At 41.7% G+C, this 19,795-nt stretch overlaps 1 protein-coding gene and 1 long non-coding RNA gene across 2 annotated transcripts in view; both read left to right on the top strand.

The window, feature by feature from the left end:
- The first annotated feature begins 6,804 nt into the window (after positions 1-6,804).
- LOC145437455 (uncharacterized) overlaps positions 6,805-19,795 on the top strand; it is a 38,170-nt gene continuing 25,179 nt past the window's right edge. Inside the window, exon 1 of the long non-coding RNA XR_013914668.1 lies at positions 6,805-7,065. This is a non-coding gene — a long non-coding RNA (uncharacterized LOC145437455). The remainder of the gene's footprint in view (positions 7,066-19,795) is intronic.
- On the top strand, positions 11,293-17,046 carry LOC145437452 (uncharacterized). The gene is made up of 2 exons (XM_080314714.1): positions 11,293-12,232; positions 15,587-17,046. Exons 1-2 carry the CDS (start codon positions 11,358-11,360, stop codon positions 16,836-16,838), a joined length of 2,127 nt encoding a protein of 708 aa, XP_080170840.1. The 5' UTR covers positions 11,293-11,357; the 3' UTR covers positions 16,839-17,046.

Below are 19,795 nucleotides of genomic sequence, written 5' to 3'. Positions count from 1 at the left end.
TTCCTACTACGACAATGTATATAAGTATGAATATTACTTTTCGTTTTTTCCCAAAGTTCATCAAGGTAATCGCCAGAGATGGTGCGAGCCCGTGAAAGACATATGACGTCATGTTACGTCATATTGCAAATTTCCACTCTACATTTCTGACGACTCAGACCTATGTTGAAGTAGGGCCTACATGCTGACAGAAACAGTCAAATACTATAATACTTCCATAACATCAATATCTTCCGTCTCTTTGCCAACAATTTCGACGAGGGCTTGTAAGCGAATGTGAGATTCCGAGTTCACGCGCTAAGCCAGTGGTTCTTAACCTTTTTTCCTACAGCGCACCCTTTCAAAAATCATCGTGCTCTAGCGCCGCCCACCCTCATATTGTCCTCCTTTTAGGTTTTTGAGAATGTCCTCCGAGGACGCCTAAATGTCCTCATTTTTGGCAATTCGTCCTATTTTATAGCTTTTAGAGATAAGATGGTGGATAGTTTCGAGTGATAATGGACATAAATGATGCTAAACAGGAAATCGTGGTTCGAACGTAAGCGAAGAACTTTCATTTCTAGCCATCCACGGACAATCTAGAATAAAATCTGTATTTCGGGATTTGAGCCTGAAAGTTGACCATTTTTTCTTAGTCGACCAACCACAATTTCGTGGTAAATTCACCCATTTTCCGGATTTTACTCGAGTATTGTAAGTCAAAAAATTGTCAAAAAGTGTCCGTTCTCGGTAATGTCCATTCTCGGTAATAGCATTCTCGATAATGTCCATCTCGGTAATAGCATTCTCGGTAATAGTATGGAACCGTTATGTATGACACAATGGCTTCCAAGCAAGAATTTCAACTATACCCCTGCCAAAGACGACCGTGCCCGAACAATATGTAAATAGATCACTTTAGTAATTCTGTCGTTTTGAATATCAGATAGTTCCCCATTTCACGGACGCCGAGGCGAGACGGCCGAAATTCATATTTTCACTGGGTCACCTTATTCGGCCGTCTCGCCTCGGCGTTCGTGAAATGGGGAACTATATCTGATATTCAAACGACAGAATTACTAAAGTGATCTATTTACATATTGTTCGGACACGGTCGTCTTTGGCAGGGGTATAGTTGAAATTCTTGCTTGCAAGCCATTGTGTCATACATAACACAGTGAGATGCAGCTAACCCATCCTAATAATAACTCTTTGTTATGCAAATCTAAGAGAATAGAACCATACTATAGACATAGTTTATAGCATATTTTTAAATCACTCCTTTACGGTTCTTGTGCATAGTGATATGTCTACTCCCCGTTTTCACCCCTGGAGTCCCGTATATAGTCACGAGCTCTAATTTTATATTCCCTGGAGGAGACACAGCATCGGCAATGCCGGGAGGTCTCTTCATCCGCTTGTGATGATGTGGGTCCTTACCGGGATGACCTATTACGCGTGTCGGAAACATACGATCACGCGGAAAAAGTTAGTTACATCTCCGTCTTCTTCACGGCGGGATTTGGAGAAGGCAGTTGTCGGCACGTTAGCGATGATGGTAGTGGCATTTTCGGTATTGGTGGTGCCGGTGCTTTGTACTAATGTCGTGAGGGTTACGTCTTCTGTCACTAATTAGCAACGACCGCGGACGCTAAGTATAAACAGCTTGGCAGCGTTCACTACAAGTGAATACTTGGTGGTGATCTTGTTAACAAGTAACAGTTTATGGAATATCTTCATCTACAATTGGCGGGTGCAGGAATTTCGGAAGGCTGCACTTGAGATGTTCCGGGAGATGTTTGGACGGTGGATAGTGAACTGAGGTGTTGCGAAGGTCTCTAGTAACACGCAGGATCAGCGCCGGAAGACTGCTGTTGACATGGGATGTTTGAACAACACAACTAACCCCCAAATCCCCTCGCCTAAGCCGTATAGTGACGGCTTGGGGTTGAAACAGCCGCACTCACACAGACAACGAACGACTCAGTACCACAGTCAATTCGGTCGGAGATATAACTCATAATGACAATGCGCATTCAATGAACGACCAACCGCGGCCGCCAAAAGCATCGAATACAAGACGGCCCCATTCACCTACTGTGATTAGCGCAGCGGAGCTACGCGACCGACACAGATCCGTGCTCGGTTCATTTGCTATTATAGGGAACACTGCAAACCTATATCAATCCGTCATGAGCAGCTTGACTAGATACATAGTAAGAGCAAACCCTGCGCAGGCATCAAGATGACTTTGAATGCGAGTCGCAGATATTATTAAACGCGATTTATAACCTTTCCACCGTGAAAGCACCATGCAGTCACTTGTATAGCTTTGCTGATATCTGACCGAGGATTGTGTCCTTCTCATCTGGCGCCAAACCGTTGGTACTTGATCGAACATTTATTCCCTCGATATCCTAATGATGTGGTTCACAAACTTTTATGAGCATGTCACCCGTTTTGATGGTGAAACATTTCACGCCCCTTCATCGTCATATCACGAAATATTGAAGAGATAAATCAATGTGCTAGCCATCTCAACAAATATTTTGGTAGCATTTTAGGTTATGGCTATTGATGAGCGAATTCTCAAATACTAAATAGACAGCTCCAACACCACGAAGTGCAGGTAAATCGTGGAGCGCGAAAACATTTTCAGTTAACTGCGACTTCGTGCCCCCTTCAGATACTTTCACGCCCCTCGAATGAGTTGCCCCTCAGTTTGAGAAACACTGTTTTACTGTTTATAAATTATGTTATCCATCATGATCTTGATTTGCACTCTATCATGTTATAAGCCACTTGTTCGATAATGTTTTGGTCTCGTTCACGGTCAATGGACGACCCCTTTGGCAAAAATTCAAGCCGACAACTCTCTTTAAGAAATATCTACGCTGCTTCACAGCTCTGTAATGGCCGGATCCCATCGCGCCTGACTACGAATCAGCCTTTGTACAGATCTCCATAAGAATTGGTGTATTCGACTTAATTTCGGAAAATCCTGTTACTTCTTATTTTAGATTTTGTAAAGTAGAAAACTGCTTTGGTATATGCTTTCATTACTTTTAAGAGTGAAATTATCATAGCATTTTTATTGTAGATTACACTTATTCAGCGTGTCTTGGGTCATTGTGTACTGGTTGGGAAGGTGATTCACCCTGCACCTCCTGTTACAACTGCTACCTCCTATTACCTGCTATAAGTCTCCGATACAATTACGAGATCTGCTATTTGAAAGTATACCCTAGTCTTGACAGACTTCATCACTGCAACTGCTGGTTCGATTCCGATAGATGTCGACTACGTAGGCTATACTTGCAACCTTAGTGTTGGAGGTTTGTCTATACTAGGATTTGTCTACAATAGTCATATGCGTCTCGTCTCCTTTGGCTAGTAAATTGACAATTTTCTACAGAGTGAACAACGTGGGTATAGGCTACATAGTATCTCTATTAGCTTGAACCTAGCTGGTATGTTTGATGGACCGTGGGTGCTCAGTGCTGGGTGCTGACCTATACATAAGTTCAGGGCCGTAACAGCGCTCTGCCAGGCCCCTCCAAAACGTTGGCCTTGGGGCCCCATAGGGTGATAAAGCGATAATTCATAATACAATCGGTCAATAAGATGGGGAATTGCATATATATTGCTATTAATTTCTTGTCCTCTCTGCTCACGTCATCATTTTCTTCACTGGCATATAATTTTTCCCTGCGGGATGGCATTTGTCTTCTGAGGTTCAGATTGCCACGACAGGAACACTCAGCGCCAGTCATTTATGCACCTATAGACAATAAAACCCATATGTATTTTGTATATAACGAAATTTTCGGTCAGCGTAAGGGCAGTCCTTTTCGGCCAAGGTTTTCGCGCTGCCGATCGTTCGGGCACACTTCTTTGAGTTGCATGTAATATGTCCTAAATCATTATATGTTTTGGTGCGTCTTGGCGCGGTAAAGGCCAACGCCGATACCTTCATTTTTATAAATCTTGCGTGTTTTTTCTTGGGGAAGAGTACCAAATAATCAAGACACTTGGCAGCTGGAAATTTTTTGAAAAAGTTGCATAAATGTTCAAGAAATACTATATAATTTATTCTAATTCACGATATAATTTTGGGCCCCATTCGAGCCCGCGCCCCCCAATTGGGGGGTTTGTGGTGCGGCAGTTACGGTCCTGCATAAAGTGGTCTTCTACAAGTGGTTCTGTATATATGAAAGTGACTAGTACGGTGTGCGGTGGAACAAGGCACACACTCCGTTAAACCACACCATCCCAACACGAATGGTATCAGATAGAACGTGTCTGACTGACTGCCCCGTCGGTAGGTTATTCTGGGCCCGCTTTTCCGATCTCGCGGTGGCCCAGAGGCAAATCATAACGTTGATCACTTAAAGCAGTCGAAGAAATGCATGGTAGCTGAATTAATCCATCAATTTATTAACAGAATATATTAATTTTATAATTACTTTAGTATGTTCATATGGCTCTAAATCAGTGGTTCTTAACCTTGCCTCCAGCGCCCCCAAGGGGCGCTGGCAATTTTTAAGGGGGAGGAAACGCTCAGGGGTCGGTATGGGGGGCGCTGGGCTCAGGGGTCGGTATGGGGGGCGCTGGAGAAAAATGGCTTCGCAGTAGATGATGTGGTGGTAGGACATATCCCTAATGAGTATTCAGAGTAAATTAACACCGAAAACTTCGTTATATGTAGCCTACAAAAGACATATAGGTTTAATTGTCCATGGGCGCCTAAATGACTGGCACCGAATGTTCCTGTCTTGGCAATCTGAACCCCAGAAGACGAATACGATCTAGCAGGGAAAAATTATATGCAAGTCAAGAAATACCACTCTGAAATCGTGTGCGTCTTTTAGTTTAGTACGACAACAACTCACTGCGCTGACCCTTGGACAACAGTGCGTAACGACTAAAAAAAGGTCATAACTTCGGATTTGTTGTGCGCAACGTAGATTTTCTGTGCGCAGAGACCGTGTAAGCACTGCGCACGGGCGCAGCTTAGAGGGAACATTGCACCTCACTCAGCTCTACCGGTAAATCTGGTAACGTGAGCAGAGAGGACAAGAAATTGATAGCAATATATATGGAATTCCCGATCTTACTGACCGATTTTATTATGAAATATCGAAAGTTTTCGCGCTTCGCACTGGCTCGCTAAACAGTACAGCTGATTCCTGGCAAAAGCGAACGACGTGATGGGGGGCGGTCGCTTTATCACCCTATGGGATCCCAAGACCCAATTTTTTTCGGGGAGCCTGACGAAGTGCCGTTTCGTTCCTGCCAACGCGTATACGCCCGAAGATGTATAATAATTATTGAGGGGTCCTACCTTTTCAATCACACATCACTCAGCTTTACCGGTAAATCTGTTTACGCGAGCAGAGAGAGGATAAAAATTGATCTCAAGATACATGCATTTCCCGATCATATCGACCAATTCAATCATTAATTAGTGATTCTTTTCGCGCCACGCGCGTCTAGGCGAGAATAGCTGCCTCATTAAATGGACACCCAATGTAGATGACTAGTTTCAGCAAATAGCGGATAGCCGAAGGGGGTCTGGGGGCGAAGCCCCCCGGAACTTTGGTTTATCACCCGATGGGGGGGGGGGCAAGACCAACGGTTTTTTTAGGAGGGTGGGGGCTGACGAAGTGCTGTTACGGACCTGGTAACGAATTAATTGTACCTACGGGCACGCCCAAATATGTTTAATTATTAATTACGTGCCCTTTATTTTCCCATTCAACAGCTCACTCAGCGCTACTGGTAAATCTGATTATGTGGGCTGAGAGGATAAAAAGTTTATAGCGACTTATATATGTAATTACCACCTATTCATTCATGCATTATAGAAAATTTTTAAACCTAGGGCGACCAGGCCACACAAACTTTGCTGACCATCGAAATCACGCTGCGGGTTTTTTGGAGGCAAAGCCTCCAGAAGTTTGGTTTATCACGCTATGGGTGCGCAAGGCAATCCTTTTTAGGGGGGTTGACGAATTGCTGTTACGGCCTTCCCTCTAACTCATTGTCTTTATTACATTCCTTACAATATGAGGTTGGGGGGCGCTGGAGAACGATAATTTTTGAAAGGGGGCGCTGGAGGAAAAAAGGTTAAGAACCACTGCTCTAAATGCTCAGACACCGCAAGCAGTTAGGAACTACTGCCGTAAACGAAGTCATCTGTACCGGTAGCCAGTGTTGGGATGACTCGAGTCATGACTTGATTCGAGTCAGACTCGAGTCACCTTTCTCGATGACTTGACTTGACTCGAGTCACTTTGCCAAGATGACTTGACTTGACTTGACTCGGTGATTCGGAAAGGTGGGTTGACTCTTGACTCGGAGCAAAATTCACAAGTCAATTTCAAGTCATCAATTAATTGGTGTCGATAAAAATCACCCTATCTTGCATATGTTCAGATTGTTCGCGAAACGCTGGTGTAACCCGTGAGAGCGACCAATCATTCAATGATCTTACATTTTACGGGGCCTCCATTGTTCTCTCTCAAATAAATTGACCACCAACGAAGTGATCGAAGCTTACAGCCTACGTTATAGTAAACTAGTAGTAAAGTAATACAATAGAAACCAAACCTCTTCTTTTATTGATTTTGAATTCGAATATAGTTTATATACTCCTCAACCATTGGCGCAGGCTCGAATTGCCTCATATCAACATGTAAATGGGTAAAGGGTAATGCATTGCATCTTATCAATTCATCTTATCAATTCGCGATCCAGCGCCTTCTTGAGTGTATATTCAACTCTATATTCGTTCATCGGTGCAAAATCAATGACCAATCAACCTGTATTTCAGACAGCTAGCAAAATGTAATGACGTAATCATGCCCCATACTACGAAATAGCAACTTGACTTGAATTTTGACTTGACTCGTGACTTGACTTGACTTGACTCGACTTGACTCGAGTCACCTCCAAAAATCGAGTGACTTGACTTGACTCGAGTCAACTTTGAAAACCGATTGACTGACTTGACTTGAGTCAAAATGTGCAATGACTCGAAATGACTCGTGACTCGAAGGTAGTGACTTGATCCCAACATTGCCGGTAGAACAGCCATTCAATTTTATAAATTATGCTGGAATGAATTTAGTCTTGAAAATATAATAATCAAGGCTCTTACCGCCAGTCACCTATATTCAATGATACTTTGGTCTCCCTTACCGGGAATGTGGTGACTGAGGTCATGTGTAGGGCTGGGTGATTCGATTCTGAATCACGTAATATGCTTCAAGTCGGGTCGAGTAATCGAGTATCGTCAATATGACGTCATACCATAACGTAATATGTAAAAGCTCAAACATTTACCTTTAATGCCACCCCAGATAATATAATGCCTATTTAACCATCACATTAAAGATACCTTTGTAAGTTTTCGACCGTAGCGATTTTACTGCACTTGGTTACAGTGTTTGGGAATGACCATGACTTCGGAAATGTGCTAGTTCCAGTAAAGTTCGTAGCTTTGTACTATATGTTTCGTATGCCACGATACGGTCAATCAAGGTTTTAAGGCTTCAACAGTCAAAATTACTGTCGAGATTATTATTTTCGTTGATAAATTATAACTTCCAGTGCCGAGGAGTGCATAATTTCTGTACTCGAAAAATCGTGTTTTACTGCTCGACTCGAATCGTCACAATTAATACTCGAATCAGATTCGAGTACCCGAATCATTGTGTCCAGCCCTAGTCATGTGCCGTGTCCCAGTCTGATGGGAACGGAGGCCAAAACGTAAGCCAAGTTGGTTTGTGCTGTAAATCTCCGATTACTACATATACTCGAAAACCGTTGCACTTTATAACTCTCGGATGCAAACGAGAAACGACAAGACTCAGGACCTTGGATTGTCTCGTGGCGAGGACAGTAGGATCTCTAACAATCCAAGATCTATGTCCAGGACAGGGAAGTTACTGAAACTCATCTGTGATCTTGATCGCAGGGATGCTAAAAATATAAACTGCGAATCCCCCGAGCTCACCTGAGCATCAGTATCAACTGATATCTGTTCAGCTCTATAGGCACGCCTGGACACCGGTACAGCAAGTGTAAAAGTGTAAAAGTGTAACAGTGTAAAAGCCCACATGAAGTCATAAAACTACAAAGTGCATATACTAAATTTTCATGGCATATCCAATTCTTCATTTGTTTGTACTCTCTCAAAACGATGAGGCCCATAAAGAACACATCATCGAGTCAAGCGTGCGGTGATTACTGTTTGGATATGTTAGCCCATCAACATTGGATTTTCACAGAAAGTCCGGTTATTGAGATCGCTCGATTTACAAGTATCTGTAAAGTAGAATGCAGCACGTTCCGGACGGTGCAAACGACCGGAAGGGAACGTTTGGTTTGAAAACGAGCTTCAATGAAAAGTTCACTGTGAACACTAACTACACCGTACGATGCTGAGGTATAAAGTAGATTTCCAAAATGCATTATCATCAAATTGTAATAACACCGTTCGAAAATATGATGAAAAAATATGGATAGTGACCCCGGATCCTTTAACTTCCGGTAACCACGATCGTGTAAGTACAAATGTTCGTAAATAACTCTGTACTCTGTATATGATTGCTAGATTTTACATTCTTGAACCTGCTTGTAGAAACTAGCCCGGATCCATGTTAATGATTTTCAATATCCCGTGTTTTATTCTGCAATTTTGATAAAAGTATAGTAATTGAAATTGTTTTTTTGCCTGTTGCCTCCTGCACTGAAGAGAAATGGCATCGCAATAGATGATATTGTTGCTGTTTGTGGTAGGCCTATTCATAGTGTCTGTCGACTACGATGGTAATATACAGCAGGCCGATATTCCTTCTTTTTGATTCCTTAACTGCCGACTTGCAGCACGATTAGCACTCAAGTAGGAAATTTGGAGTCGTACTCGAAACCACAATTCATTGGTGCTGTAGCTGTGGATTATACTACTACGCTATCTCGCCAGCAGTAGATGATGTAGTAGGAGCATATGATTATATCGTAGAATAATGGTTCTCTGTATCCCTGAGTTCACATTGCAAATTAACATTCGACAAAATCTGTCAAATCTTTCAATATTAAGTCGCGCTCTGCGCGAAATGAGCTCCCACAATACTTGCAACATTGTTGTCACGAAATTTCCCGCTAAAACACTTCCATCATGCTAGCCTGGGTTTTCCAACAAATGTTCCGAACTAAGTATTGTATCCCGCAAGGTAGAGCGGAGAGTGAGGCACTACACCAGTTTCGAGAGTGAGAGCCCTTTGTACATTAAGTAAGTTTTGAACAGCTTCTCGGAGGTACTGAAATTCCATCTATAATTGAATAGTATATTCATATTGAAGTGAACCCGAATAGTTTCGGCGGACACTCGACAGGGGGAATCGTCAGCAACTAGTAGAGTATTAAATACGTAGGGCTGCATTTAAAACAGTAATCAATTTAAAACAAACGTGTTTAAGACAAGGCCCTTGTTTAAAAAATGTTTTTTATTGTCATTACGCCACGAATATTCAATTGTGCCGTCATAGTGGATGTAACTCCTTCGACGAAATATCTGTACTATATTGCTGTTGGGCCGACTATTTTTAGGTTGTAACCATCCCATATTCATATACGTCGGCAATATCGTAATTGTCCTTTGGATCATACAACATGTTTTTTGAAAGCATTTACACAATTATGACATAATTTTACAACTTGAAAAAACACTTAAAAAAAGACCTTCGTTTAAAACACTGTTTAAAACACGTTATAAATGCAACCATATCAATTGAACATCGTACATCAACAATCGTATCACAAAATATGAGGTCAGCAGCATGAAATTAGAATACGAGAGCGTTCAATGAACTATTCTTAGATGGTACACGAACTCTTTTTGTTAACACAGCCTTTTGGCTGGTGTATTTTGATAAAACGACTCCAAGGCACACAAATGAAAGTGTGAACGGCCCCTCCCAACGACACAAAATCTGTCGTCTCGATAATTATTCTCAAAAGCGAGATCACCCGACAAATGTTCGCCAACTGCGGAGATTATGGCCTTTGATTGCTCCGCACCAATCTTGAGCGGATCAGTCAAGGGTGAGCTTTGAATAAGTTTTGAAGATTTTTGGCAAAATTGATGAACTAAATACACTTGTATTCGATAGCGACAAAATTAAATATTCCGAACATTCATTCATCGTATCATAAAGGATGATGCTGTTTAGTGCTGTGAACCACAACGTTACATAAACGCTAAATAATATGGGCTGCTTTGTTTGGAATATATTCATGTCAAAGATCATAACTGGATGCAATGCTTAATTCAATGTGAACTGATTAAGTTGACTAATAATTTCATACCAATCATTCCTATATCCGATACCGGGTAGTGTGTTTGTATTCTTCTGTGTTATTATCGTTGCTGTATGATTGTGAAGGAGTTCGGCTGGATAAAAATGTGAGAGTATTCCCCTATCTCTATCTGTCTCTCTTTATAATATACTAGTGATTTTTTTAGTCTTTAATTCACAGAAACCACGAAGTTTTTGTTGTCAGTTTCGCTTCAAAGTCATTACTAGTCCACCGGAGTTGATGCATTTACTTAAGCGAGTTTGACGCAACTTCAAAGCAATCGTTTGTATCCTCAAGCTGCAAATTCGCTTCCAGGTCGAATGGATGGCCGGCTCTCAGATGTAGCGGCACTATCGTGTCAGTATTCATCAGGACTTGGGACTATGGTATGATAACTGAAATTTATTATCTGCACGCTTTTCTACATAATACGCATCTTCCGATCTACCGTCGTACACAATGTGTCTTGACAGTTTTTGAGTGCAATGAATCATCGCTATACAAGATGGTCGACTTTATACAAGTCACTTATATGATGCTATACGGAACGCAATAATTTATTGAATTACGCGAAAGTTGGTAATTGCCAAATGGAAGGGACATTACTGAAACAGCCTAGAAAGGCTTAGTACTGAATAAGTGTATTGTGAGCGTATAGGCGCTGAATTACTACAGTTCTGCCATGTTTTGTAGTAAATTACTATACGTCTTTTATAATATTGAGAAAACGAATCTTCAAATTATAGACTCATCAACGACTGCAGAATGTTATCATATCCTACCTCTAACATATATCGGCATTCTTAATTCTTTTGAATTGCATAATGAATGGCTAAATATAGTGGTAGATCTTAAGCTTGTTTCCAGTCCTGGCCCACTTTCCCATTTGAGAGTATCCTGCTGGATTTTTAACGCTACTTGCTGTAAAGTGTCTCAGATTATTTTTTTTATCTGTTGCGTTGCAGATCTATGAAATATTTAGTTATAACCGCCGTGATCTAATTTAAAGCAACATGATCCGACGAAGCCACATGGGCGTGGTGGAAGAAGACACGAGAAAAGACGGAAGGTCGATGACTAAGTTTCACCAGATCATAGCGTTTACGCTGATTTTACTTTCACGCATCAATGTTTGTAAATCGAATATTAACACTGGATATGTGTCAACATCAAAACCAATGGAAGGCGTAAATCGGTCCATATTATCGTTAGCAGGTAACCATGTCAGAATCACAACTGAAGTCCACTCAGCCAATCAGAGTTTGAACTCAAAGAGCATGACAAATTCGTCAACCAAAGAACACACAACGGATCCACGAATACCAACGACTGGTAACGACGGGAAAGTTTGCACAGACTTTCCAATGCCGAGTATTGAATACAAAGAAATGTGCTGTCGACGCCTTTACCAGACTTACGCAAAGGTTTGGATCAATGGAGCTCGCTATCTCGTTGTCATGTTGGAACGCTTGCAGAGATGGCGATGCAATGAATTTAATGATGAATGCAAACGCCCGACTTATCCTCTTACCGAATACACCAGGCGTATGTACGATCTGTTTTGCAACAGAAGTAAAGTTGAAACGGCTTGCCACGCCGATATTGCGCAAGTTGCTAGGCAGTATCAGTTTGTGAACGAGTCTTTCTTTCTGGGTGTGGTGAGTTGGAAGGACTTGATTGAAAAGCTAGACTCGAGCACGATGGAACTTCAGGACTTGGTGAAATCATGCGTACAAGCCGCCTTATTCGACCGAAGCGATGGCGGAGTGGGACGGTTCCACGAGATTATCGAGCCGTACGCACCATTTTGCGGTTTACAGTGGCACGGGTATGATTTTTACACAGCGCAATATCGCGGAGTGTCGCCATGGACCGGGATGCCCTCGTGGTAAGCATATAGTACATTATCAAATGGATGCACCACGTAGGCTGTGTTCAGCTATCAAATATGACTTTTTTCCTACTACGACAATGCACGACCCATAGTGATCGTGAAAAAGGAGCGTATTACCACCACAAAAGATATTTAACGTGATCATATTCTGTGTCTCGCCCTTTAGATATTTTGCACCGGTGCGATATGGTAGAAAGCTATAGAATACGAGATGTTCGTCTACAGCGAATCCTTAGCGCAAAGAGTGTGCGTGCATTCACACCCAAAATGTGTAACACGAAAACTGAACCTACGGGGTGTCGATCGAATGTTTCACCCCGCTTGTAGGCGAGTGAATAGCTTTCATTTATTTGTCTGTTACAATTTAATTATTGCACGGCTTGAGCCAATCATCATGGTATAAATTGCCGTATATTAGCAATCGCTGGTTTACTTTGTCTGGTTAGTTAGATACGGTTCCGATTATTTCATGGTGTAAATCACTGTAATAAATCAGGGGTCTCAAGCTCAAATATGCCCACGGGCCAGCTTCCTCGTTTTTGATGACTTCGCGGGCCGCAGCACCAATAACAGGTTTTATTCAATGTATTTCCAAGTAGGCCTTATTGGACGGGACCTTGAAGACTGGTATTCAACAAAATTCGCAAACAAATTGATACAATATTGTGAATTCACGCCTCACACGATAATATCATATTTTTAGATATTTGAATAAATTTTCTGTTGTACTTGGCATAGTTTGTCCAAATAATTAGTTACAGACAGTAAGACATCATGCTAGTGTACAAATGCATCATGACGTGCATGCATCGGAGTTAGATTTGCCTTCGAATATCGGAACTGATCAATAACAACGTGAATATAATGATTTATGCGTCATAGTAATAATAAAGTCCAATCACGGTGAAATCCATTACTGTTAAAGTGGTGGAGCGTGCCTCTACCTCTCTCGCCACTTCTAATACGCGATAACAGAATAGATAAACAGACCCAAGATGGCGCTTGAGTAACTAACTATACATCAAGGAGCGAGATAATGCCAATATGATTGACATTGTCATTTGATGGCTAAATACGCTACGCTTCGCAATGCCGACTATACGGCCTATTGATATATTATTATTTCCCATAACATTCTGATAGTTTTTTGCGTCCGTGGTTGTACCAAGGCACTGCGTTCTGAGTCACAAGCCCATCTATGATTCTAGAATTTTACCCGACTAAAGTCCGAGCTCGAGTAATTCTACACAAGGTCACGCCCAAGTCCAAATCACAATTTCCGGTCACGAATCATCAACGGGCCTTGTTTTACCATCCCAAAAGGTCATATGACGTAATAGCTGATTTTTCTCGCATGGTAACTTCTCAAAGTGACGTGATGGTATTTCGGCCAATATATCGCTTGGAATTCATCTTGTCCGACAAAGATGCAAAGCTAATCTGATACGAACGCTTGTTCACAGGGCTCTGGTCGGAACTTGAATCTGAATTAGATTTCATACGGAAAATCGTCCAGTCTAACGTTATCCAGATCACATTGTAAAGTCCAGCACTGACAAAAAACTAATTGACGTCAGAGCCATTAAATTTATTGGACCAAGCAAATGTCCAGTATATTTACATTTACCATAAATTTGTAAAGTTTCTGGTAGATGTGGGAAGCAAATCATGTCCCCTATTAGTCAATGTTTCATGTGGGTACAACCTAGGATTGTTTTCACCACAAAATCTCGCTTTCCCGGAACACAGAAGGATATACTATCTGCCAAATAAACAGCGTAGTGTTACTTACAATTATACGTGCCGCCGCGACAGTCGTTATGTGGGTCGTACTTCAGTTCGTCTGCAACAAAGAATTAACCAACATGTGCCCAAGCAGATTAGAACACCTGACGTCAATGCTATTTCAGACAGTCAATCGCAGACAAGTAACCCTTTCCTGCGAGACTATGACCAGGCCATGCCATGTAACTATGCAATAGGTCAGCACCTTCTTACGCATCCAGATTGTGCAAAATCGTATAACGATAACAGATTTACAGTTCTTGCTCGCGGACGTACTCTGTTCCATTTAAAGGTTCTCGAATCGACTATAATAAAACCCGAGCAGCAGATTCTTTGTCGGCAAAAAGACCGGCTCTATTCTCTCCGTGTATTTCGTAAGTGTTGCGTCTCTGGCTATATATTATAGCCAATTTGTATTGCACCATAATGTCCTATATGGTGTCGACACAAGCAAATCTCACGGCTCAGTGAAATTGTATCACGTCACAATTTCCATTTGGCTACAGGCAATTTGACGGTCATTTTTGACCGGCTTGCCGAGCATTAAATTTGGTAAAACGGGTATCAATCGAAAGCTGTTGTTGCGTCCAATGCCAATCTCCATAACAATGAAAAATTCGAGGCTGATTGTGGGGGTTCCAGGGCCGCGGGCGGAATAAAATTTATATTTTCGTAATCTGTGCAGAGTCAGCTTTCGATTGATACCCGTTTTACCAAATTTAATGCTCGGCAAGCCGGTCAAAAATGACCGTCAAATTGCCTGTAGCCAAATATAAATTGTGACGTGATACAATTTCACTGAGCCGTGAGATTTGCTTGTGTCGACACCATATAGGACACTATGATTGTACTATTGCTTTATTGCTTAACGCTCTTGTTTTGTGAATTCTCTCGAAGTTGTTACTATACCATTCTTTCGTCACTCTACCTATTTCATCTTTCAATTTCGAATTGCAATCTCCGTTATTATTATTATTATTAATTATTAATAAAAGCATGTTATGGTGCTTATAACAGCGTGGTCTTTCGCACCACGTGACAACAAATTACATCACTAACACAGGCTAACTTGCAAATTCAGTACATGATACTCTCAGTCTGCAATCTCCGTATTTACTGACGGCAACTCCCGACGAGGGTCAGTTGGAAAGCTTAGAGTGAATAAATTGCGAATGCGAATGTGTTGTTCGTTGAAATATGATGAGTTGTTTCAGATTTCTGAAGTAATTTCGTAGCGAATTTTAAGTTCTAAAAGTTAAAAAAATACATGTGGCAGTTAAATAATGTCGAAGTATTTATACCGCGGTCTAATGCTGTTGTAGGTTCTGTTTTCGTGTGACACTTTTGCGTTTTTCGCTAAGACTGTACCAAGTATCATCTCATAGTAAATTTGAACTGGTCGTGACGCATATTGCGCTCATTAGCAACGTGAAATCTGTACTTTCGATTTCAACCCAGTCACTATTCGTCAGCGCTGCTACACCACGAATGAATTAGCCTACGATGTATTGAGTAATGTATGGTTGTCACGGATTGAATTTTCCTAATATCAATCTGTTCTAGGTGCCGAAACAGCATCATAATTTGCATAGCGTTCATGGTAGCAGCATGCATCACAACGATCTCCGGTAACATAATCATTCTGTGCGTATTCGGGACTACAGCTAAACTGCGAGACACTCAAGGCATTTACAAAATCTCCCTCGCTCTCGCCGATCTAGTGATTGGAGTCGTGGTGTGGCCGAACATGATAATTTTACAATATCTCACGTTCTTCAAGCCTAGACACATGGGAGCAGTAATAAAGCAGCCGTATGGAAAGACTGCCAATATGACCCCTTACGACAATGCAGATCTGATTTATCACGACGGCGGTGGTGAATTTGGAGACATTTTCGAAAACAAATTTGTGGTCACAATGGGATTTTTCTCTCTGCTGGTCCTTATATTGTCAATATACATACTTTTGTTCGCGGGCGTAGATAGATTTTGGGCAGTGTATAGACCGCTCACGTACAACCCATACGTTGCCAAACGTCGCGCTGTCAGACTAAACGGATTGCTATGGTTCGTGTGCACAGTGATATGTCTACTCCCCGTTTTCACTCCTGGATTCTTGTATAAAGTCATGAGCTCTAATTACATATTCGCCGACGGAAAGCCTGCATACATAGTATCGGCTGGGACTGTCTTTATCCCGCTTGTAGTGATGTGGATACTTACTGGGATGACATATTACGCGTATCGGAAACACGCCCTCGCCCGAAGAAAAATTATTACATATCCATCCGATTCACGTAGAGATTTGGAAAGGAGACTAGCTAGCACGCTAGCGATGATGGTGCTGGCATTTTCGGTATCGGTGGTGCCGGTGATTTGTACTTCCGTCGTGCGGTTTATGCATTCTGCTACAAATTGGGAGCAGCCGCGGACTTTAAGTATAGAAAGCGCATCGGCGTTCACTACCACTGAATATTTGGCAGTTATCATGTTAACAAGTAACAGTTTATGGAATTTCGTCATCTACAATTTGCGGGTGCAGGAATTTCGGAAAGCTGCACTTCGAATGTTTCGAGAGAGGTTCAGACCCTTCGTACTGCACTGCGGTGTTTCAAACGATTCCAGTAAAAGGCAGGAAGCTCACCGGGTGATTGCTATTGACGTGGGGTGTTCGGAAAACGCAGCTAACTCCCAAGTCCCCTCGCCTGAGCCGTACAGTGACGGCATCGTGATGAAAGAGTCGCACTTTGACGGGCCCCGAGTCAATTCGGTCGGCGAAATGACTTCTGATGACAATGTGCATTCGCAAGTATGACCGACCACGGCCACCAACTAGAACAGGGGCGGGCAACTTCTCCAGTCTGCGGGCCGGATACAGGAAAATTAAGTACTGGGCGGGCCGGATTGCTGAATCTATACAATATTCGCCTATTTATACACATATACTCGGAATAAATCGTATTTAATGAATGTATTTTAACGACAGCAATGCCCCTTCAAAGCCATTTCTCGCCGATAATGACGAAGACAACATTAACTACGAAATGCATTCATGAATTTGAAAAAAAATTCGCGCCTTGATCAACCAGAAAACGAATCCCAGTAACTATTCATAACAGGACGATTCTTCATTTCGGTGCGTATAGTAAGCCGATATGAATGAATAGACGAGTCCGGAGCTCAATGGAAATGGACAGGGACAGGCTAACATGGATATTTGGCGTCCAGTTAGTTCATTACGGCTATGCACTAAAATGCGGCCGTAGGCTATATAAGTATTCGAAATGCGACCGTGAATAGTAATAAGTAGGGATGGTGTGAACGTGACGTTCACGTTAGCGTTCTGTGTGTGAACCTAGGAAATTTAGAGGTTCACGTTCACAAACGAACCTTGGTAGGTTCTGCACTGTGAACCTTCTTCATATATTACAATTTGCACGACATTATAACACCTTTGGTTGAACTTCATGGCATTTCAACTGCGGGCCACTCTATGTATGTCGCGGGCAGCATATAAAATCAACACTAATCGAGCATGCACCTAGGAAATCTCAAAAGTTTTACCCGCTTTGTTAGAAAAGTTTTTTCGAAATATCCAGCTTTCTGAAGTCATCGAATGATGCTTATTCAACCAATCAATGAAATTGATATCGTTGTCTGATGTAAAAAGTCTAGCAAGCGTACAAGGTCCATTTCGATTTCATATGTTTATTGTATCATGAAAACCAAATCCGTGCGATTGGGGTGTTGGCTACTGCTGTATAACGTTTTACACTCTGCTCAATATCAACGTAGCAACACTAGAGACGCCGAATACATTGTCCGGTCAGGCCTAGACCGTTAATGTGCAAGCTTATATTCCCTTGCAAATCCTTGTCGAAATTGTTGGCAAAGCGACGGAAGATATTGATTTTATGAGATTTATTATAGTATTTGATTGCTTCAGTTGATACATTTGGCAACGTTTAAAAAGTCAGTATGTACTCAAGCATTGTGGCATTATGTGGCCCGAGTCGTCGCTAGGTATCGTGTACATTAATATATATCATTTCACGGAAATGTAGGGTTGGAATTAGCAATATGACGTCACGTGACGTCATGAAGCTCACGTTCGCGTTCACACAGAACCTTTCAAAAAGGTTCGCGTTCACACGAACCTGAACCTTTCTGAGGTTCACACCATCCCCAGTAAAAAGGTTGGCAATCGCTGGCGAAGAGACACTGTAGTAGTTTGATGCTGGTGTGAATAAACTATAGTTAACTCATAATGTCGCATCGATCATTCCTCCAGATGCGGGCAAATTGTGGCTATCGAGCCGTATTCTGCCCTTTCAGCCTTTGATAGCGGCTCTTTAATGATTGCTAGGGCGATTTTTTTACCTCAAAACGGAAGATTTTGACCTGAAATATCAAAATTTTGACTTTTTTGACCTACAAAAATTGAATTTTGACCAAATTCTGAACTCATGTATGCAAATTAGGTTTGTTTGTTTTATTGACACATATCATTGGCGCTTTCAACAACTTGGTCATTTGCGCCCGCAAAGTAAATTTCATAATGTCTTTTTGTCCACCTGACTTATTTATTCTACTATTTATTTAAAAAAAATCTAATCTAAAAAACAATGGGAATAGGCCCTTGAGTCTTTTTCCGGCTCATTCTCTGCCTCCTTTCAAGAGTTCGGCTCTCTCTTCGTCTGAGCTTTTCAATGCGCTGTATTACAGCGGGATAGGCGATGAGGAGCCCAGATAAGCCTCCGACACATAGAAACTTGGCAGAGCCGAGGCTCGAACCATCAACCATCGATGTCGTGACTGCAGTGCTTAACCAACTGCGCCACTCGCTTCCGCGTATGCAAATTAGGTGTTTTCGCACATAATGTTAAAATTGCACTACTTATCTTCATTTCTGGTTGGAACTGTCTGTTCTTACGCAGTAGTTTGGCATGAAAACACGTTTTTTTCTCGAAAACACCCAAATTTTTACATGAAAACACTAGCATTTTAACGAAATCTGGCCTTATGTAGAATTCCAGTAGTTACATCACATATTATGGCAGAAATAATTGAAATTTGTTGTAGTACAACGAATGATACTTTCGTACATTCTCGGTTAGAAAGTGTCTGTCTTTACTGAGTATCTTGCCAAGAATGGAAAAAGAACGTTCAACAGTAGCAGTTGTTGGCTGACAACACTGAAGCTGTTCGTTCGCACACTGCTGGTGACACACCGTGTTGCTTCATTCCGAATATGCTATCTACATCACAATTTTTCATCACGCGCTTCTTGGTATTAGAACCATGCAATGCCCAAGCAGTCTTGCTTCACTTAGCATATTGCTCTACGTTGACCATAACACCATGTGACCATGTAAACCTATTTGTTTCACTTGACCAGTTTATGATTCACAAGGAGAAGACAATGGACCGTCTACAACGGTTGGCCTTTAGAGTAGGTTATAACCTGTAAAATATCAACTGATAAGTTCATCGACAGTGCAAAATCTACGATACAAACGAAATGCAGAGGTCAAAGTTATATTGACTTTTCAAACAATTTTGACAAATTGTCACCTAAAATTACAATTTCAGCAAAATTTTGACGTGCAAAAAATGCGTTTCACGATTTTGCTAGAAAGGTTTCACCGGATTCCATATTAATGCATTCTGTCGCGTATTATGCGTAGCGTTTTCGTGTTGTTTCTTTCCTAATGGTTTACGTAAGCCTTGTAAAATTTAGGGGACGGTGGCACTGCAGGGTTCGAACTTTGC

The sequence above is a fragment of the Botryllus schlosseri genome, chromosome 4, assembly GCF_051294905.1.
Source record: "Botryllus schlosseri isolate E-star chromosome 4, Bs_hap1, whole genome shotgun sequence".
NCBI classification, from domain to species: domain Eukaryota; kingdom Metazoa; phylum Chordata; class Ascidiacea; order Stolidobranchia; family Styelidae; genus Botryllus; species Botryllus schlosseri.
This window is presented reverse-complemented; position numbering and strand designations above follow the sequence as displayed.

What these genes read in the sequence shown, in the direction of transcription:
- LOC145437452 (XM_080314714.1), top strand. Translation starts at nt 11,358, where the DNA reads ATGATCCGACGAAGCCACATGGGCGTGGTGGAAGAAGACACGAGAAAA. An exon ending in TGGACCGGGATGCCCTCGTG is followed by an intron (nt 12,233 to 15,586) that starts GTAAGCATATAG and finishes AATCTGTTCTAG; the next exon opens with GTGCCGAAACAGCATCATAA.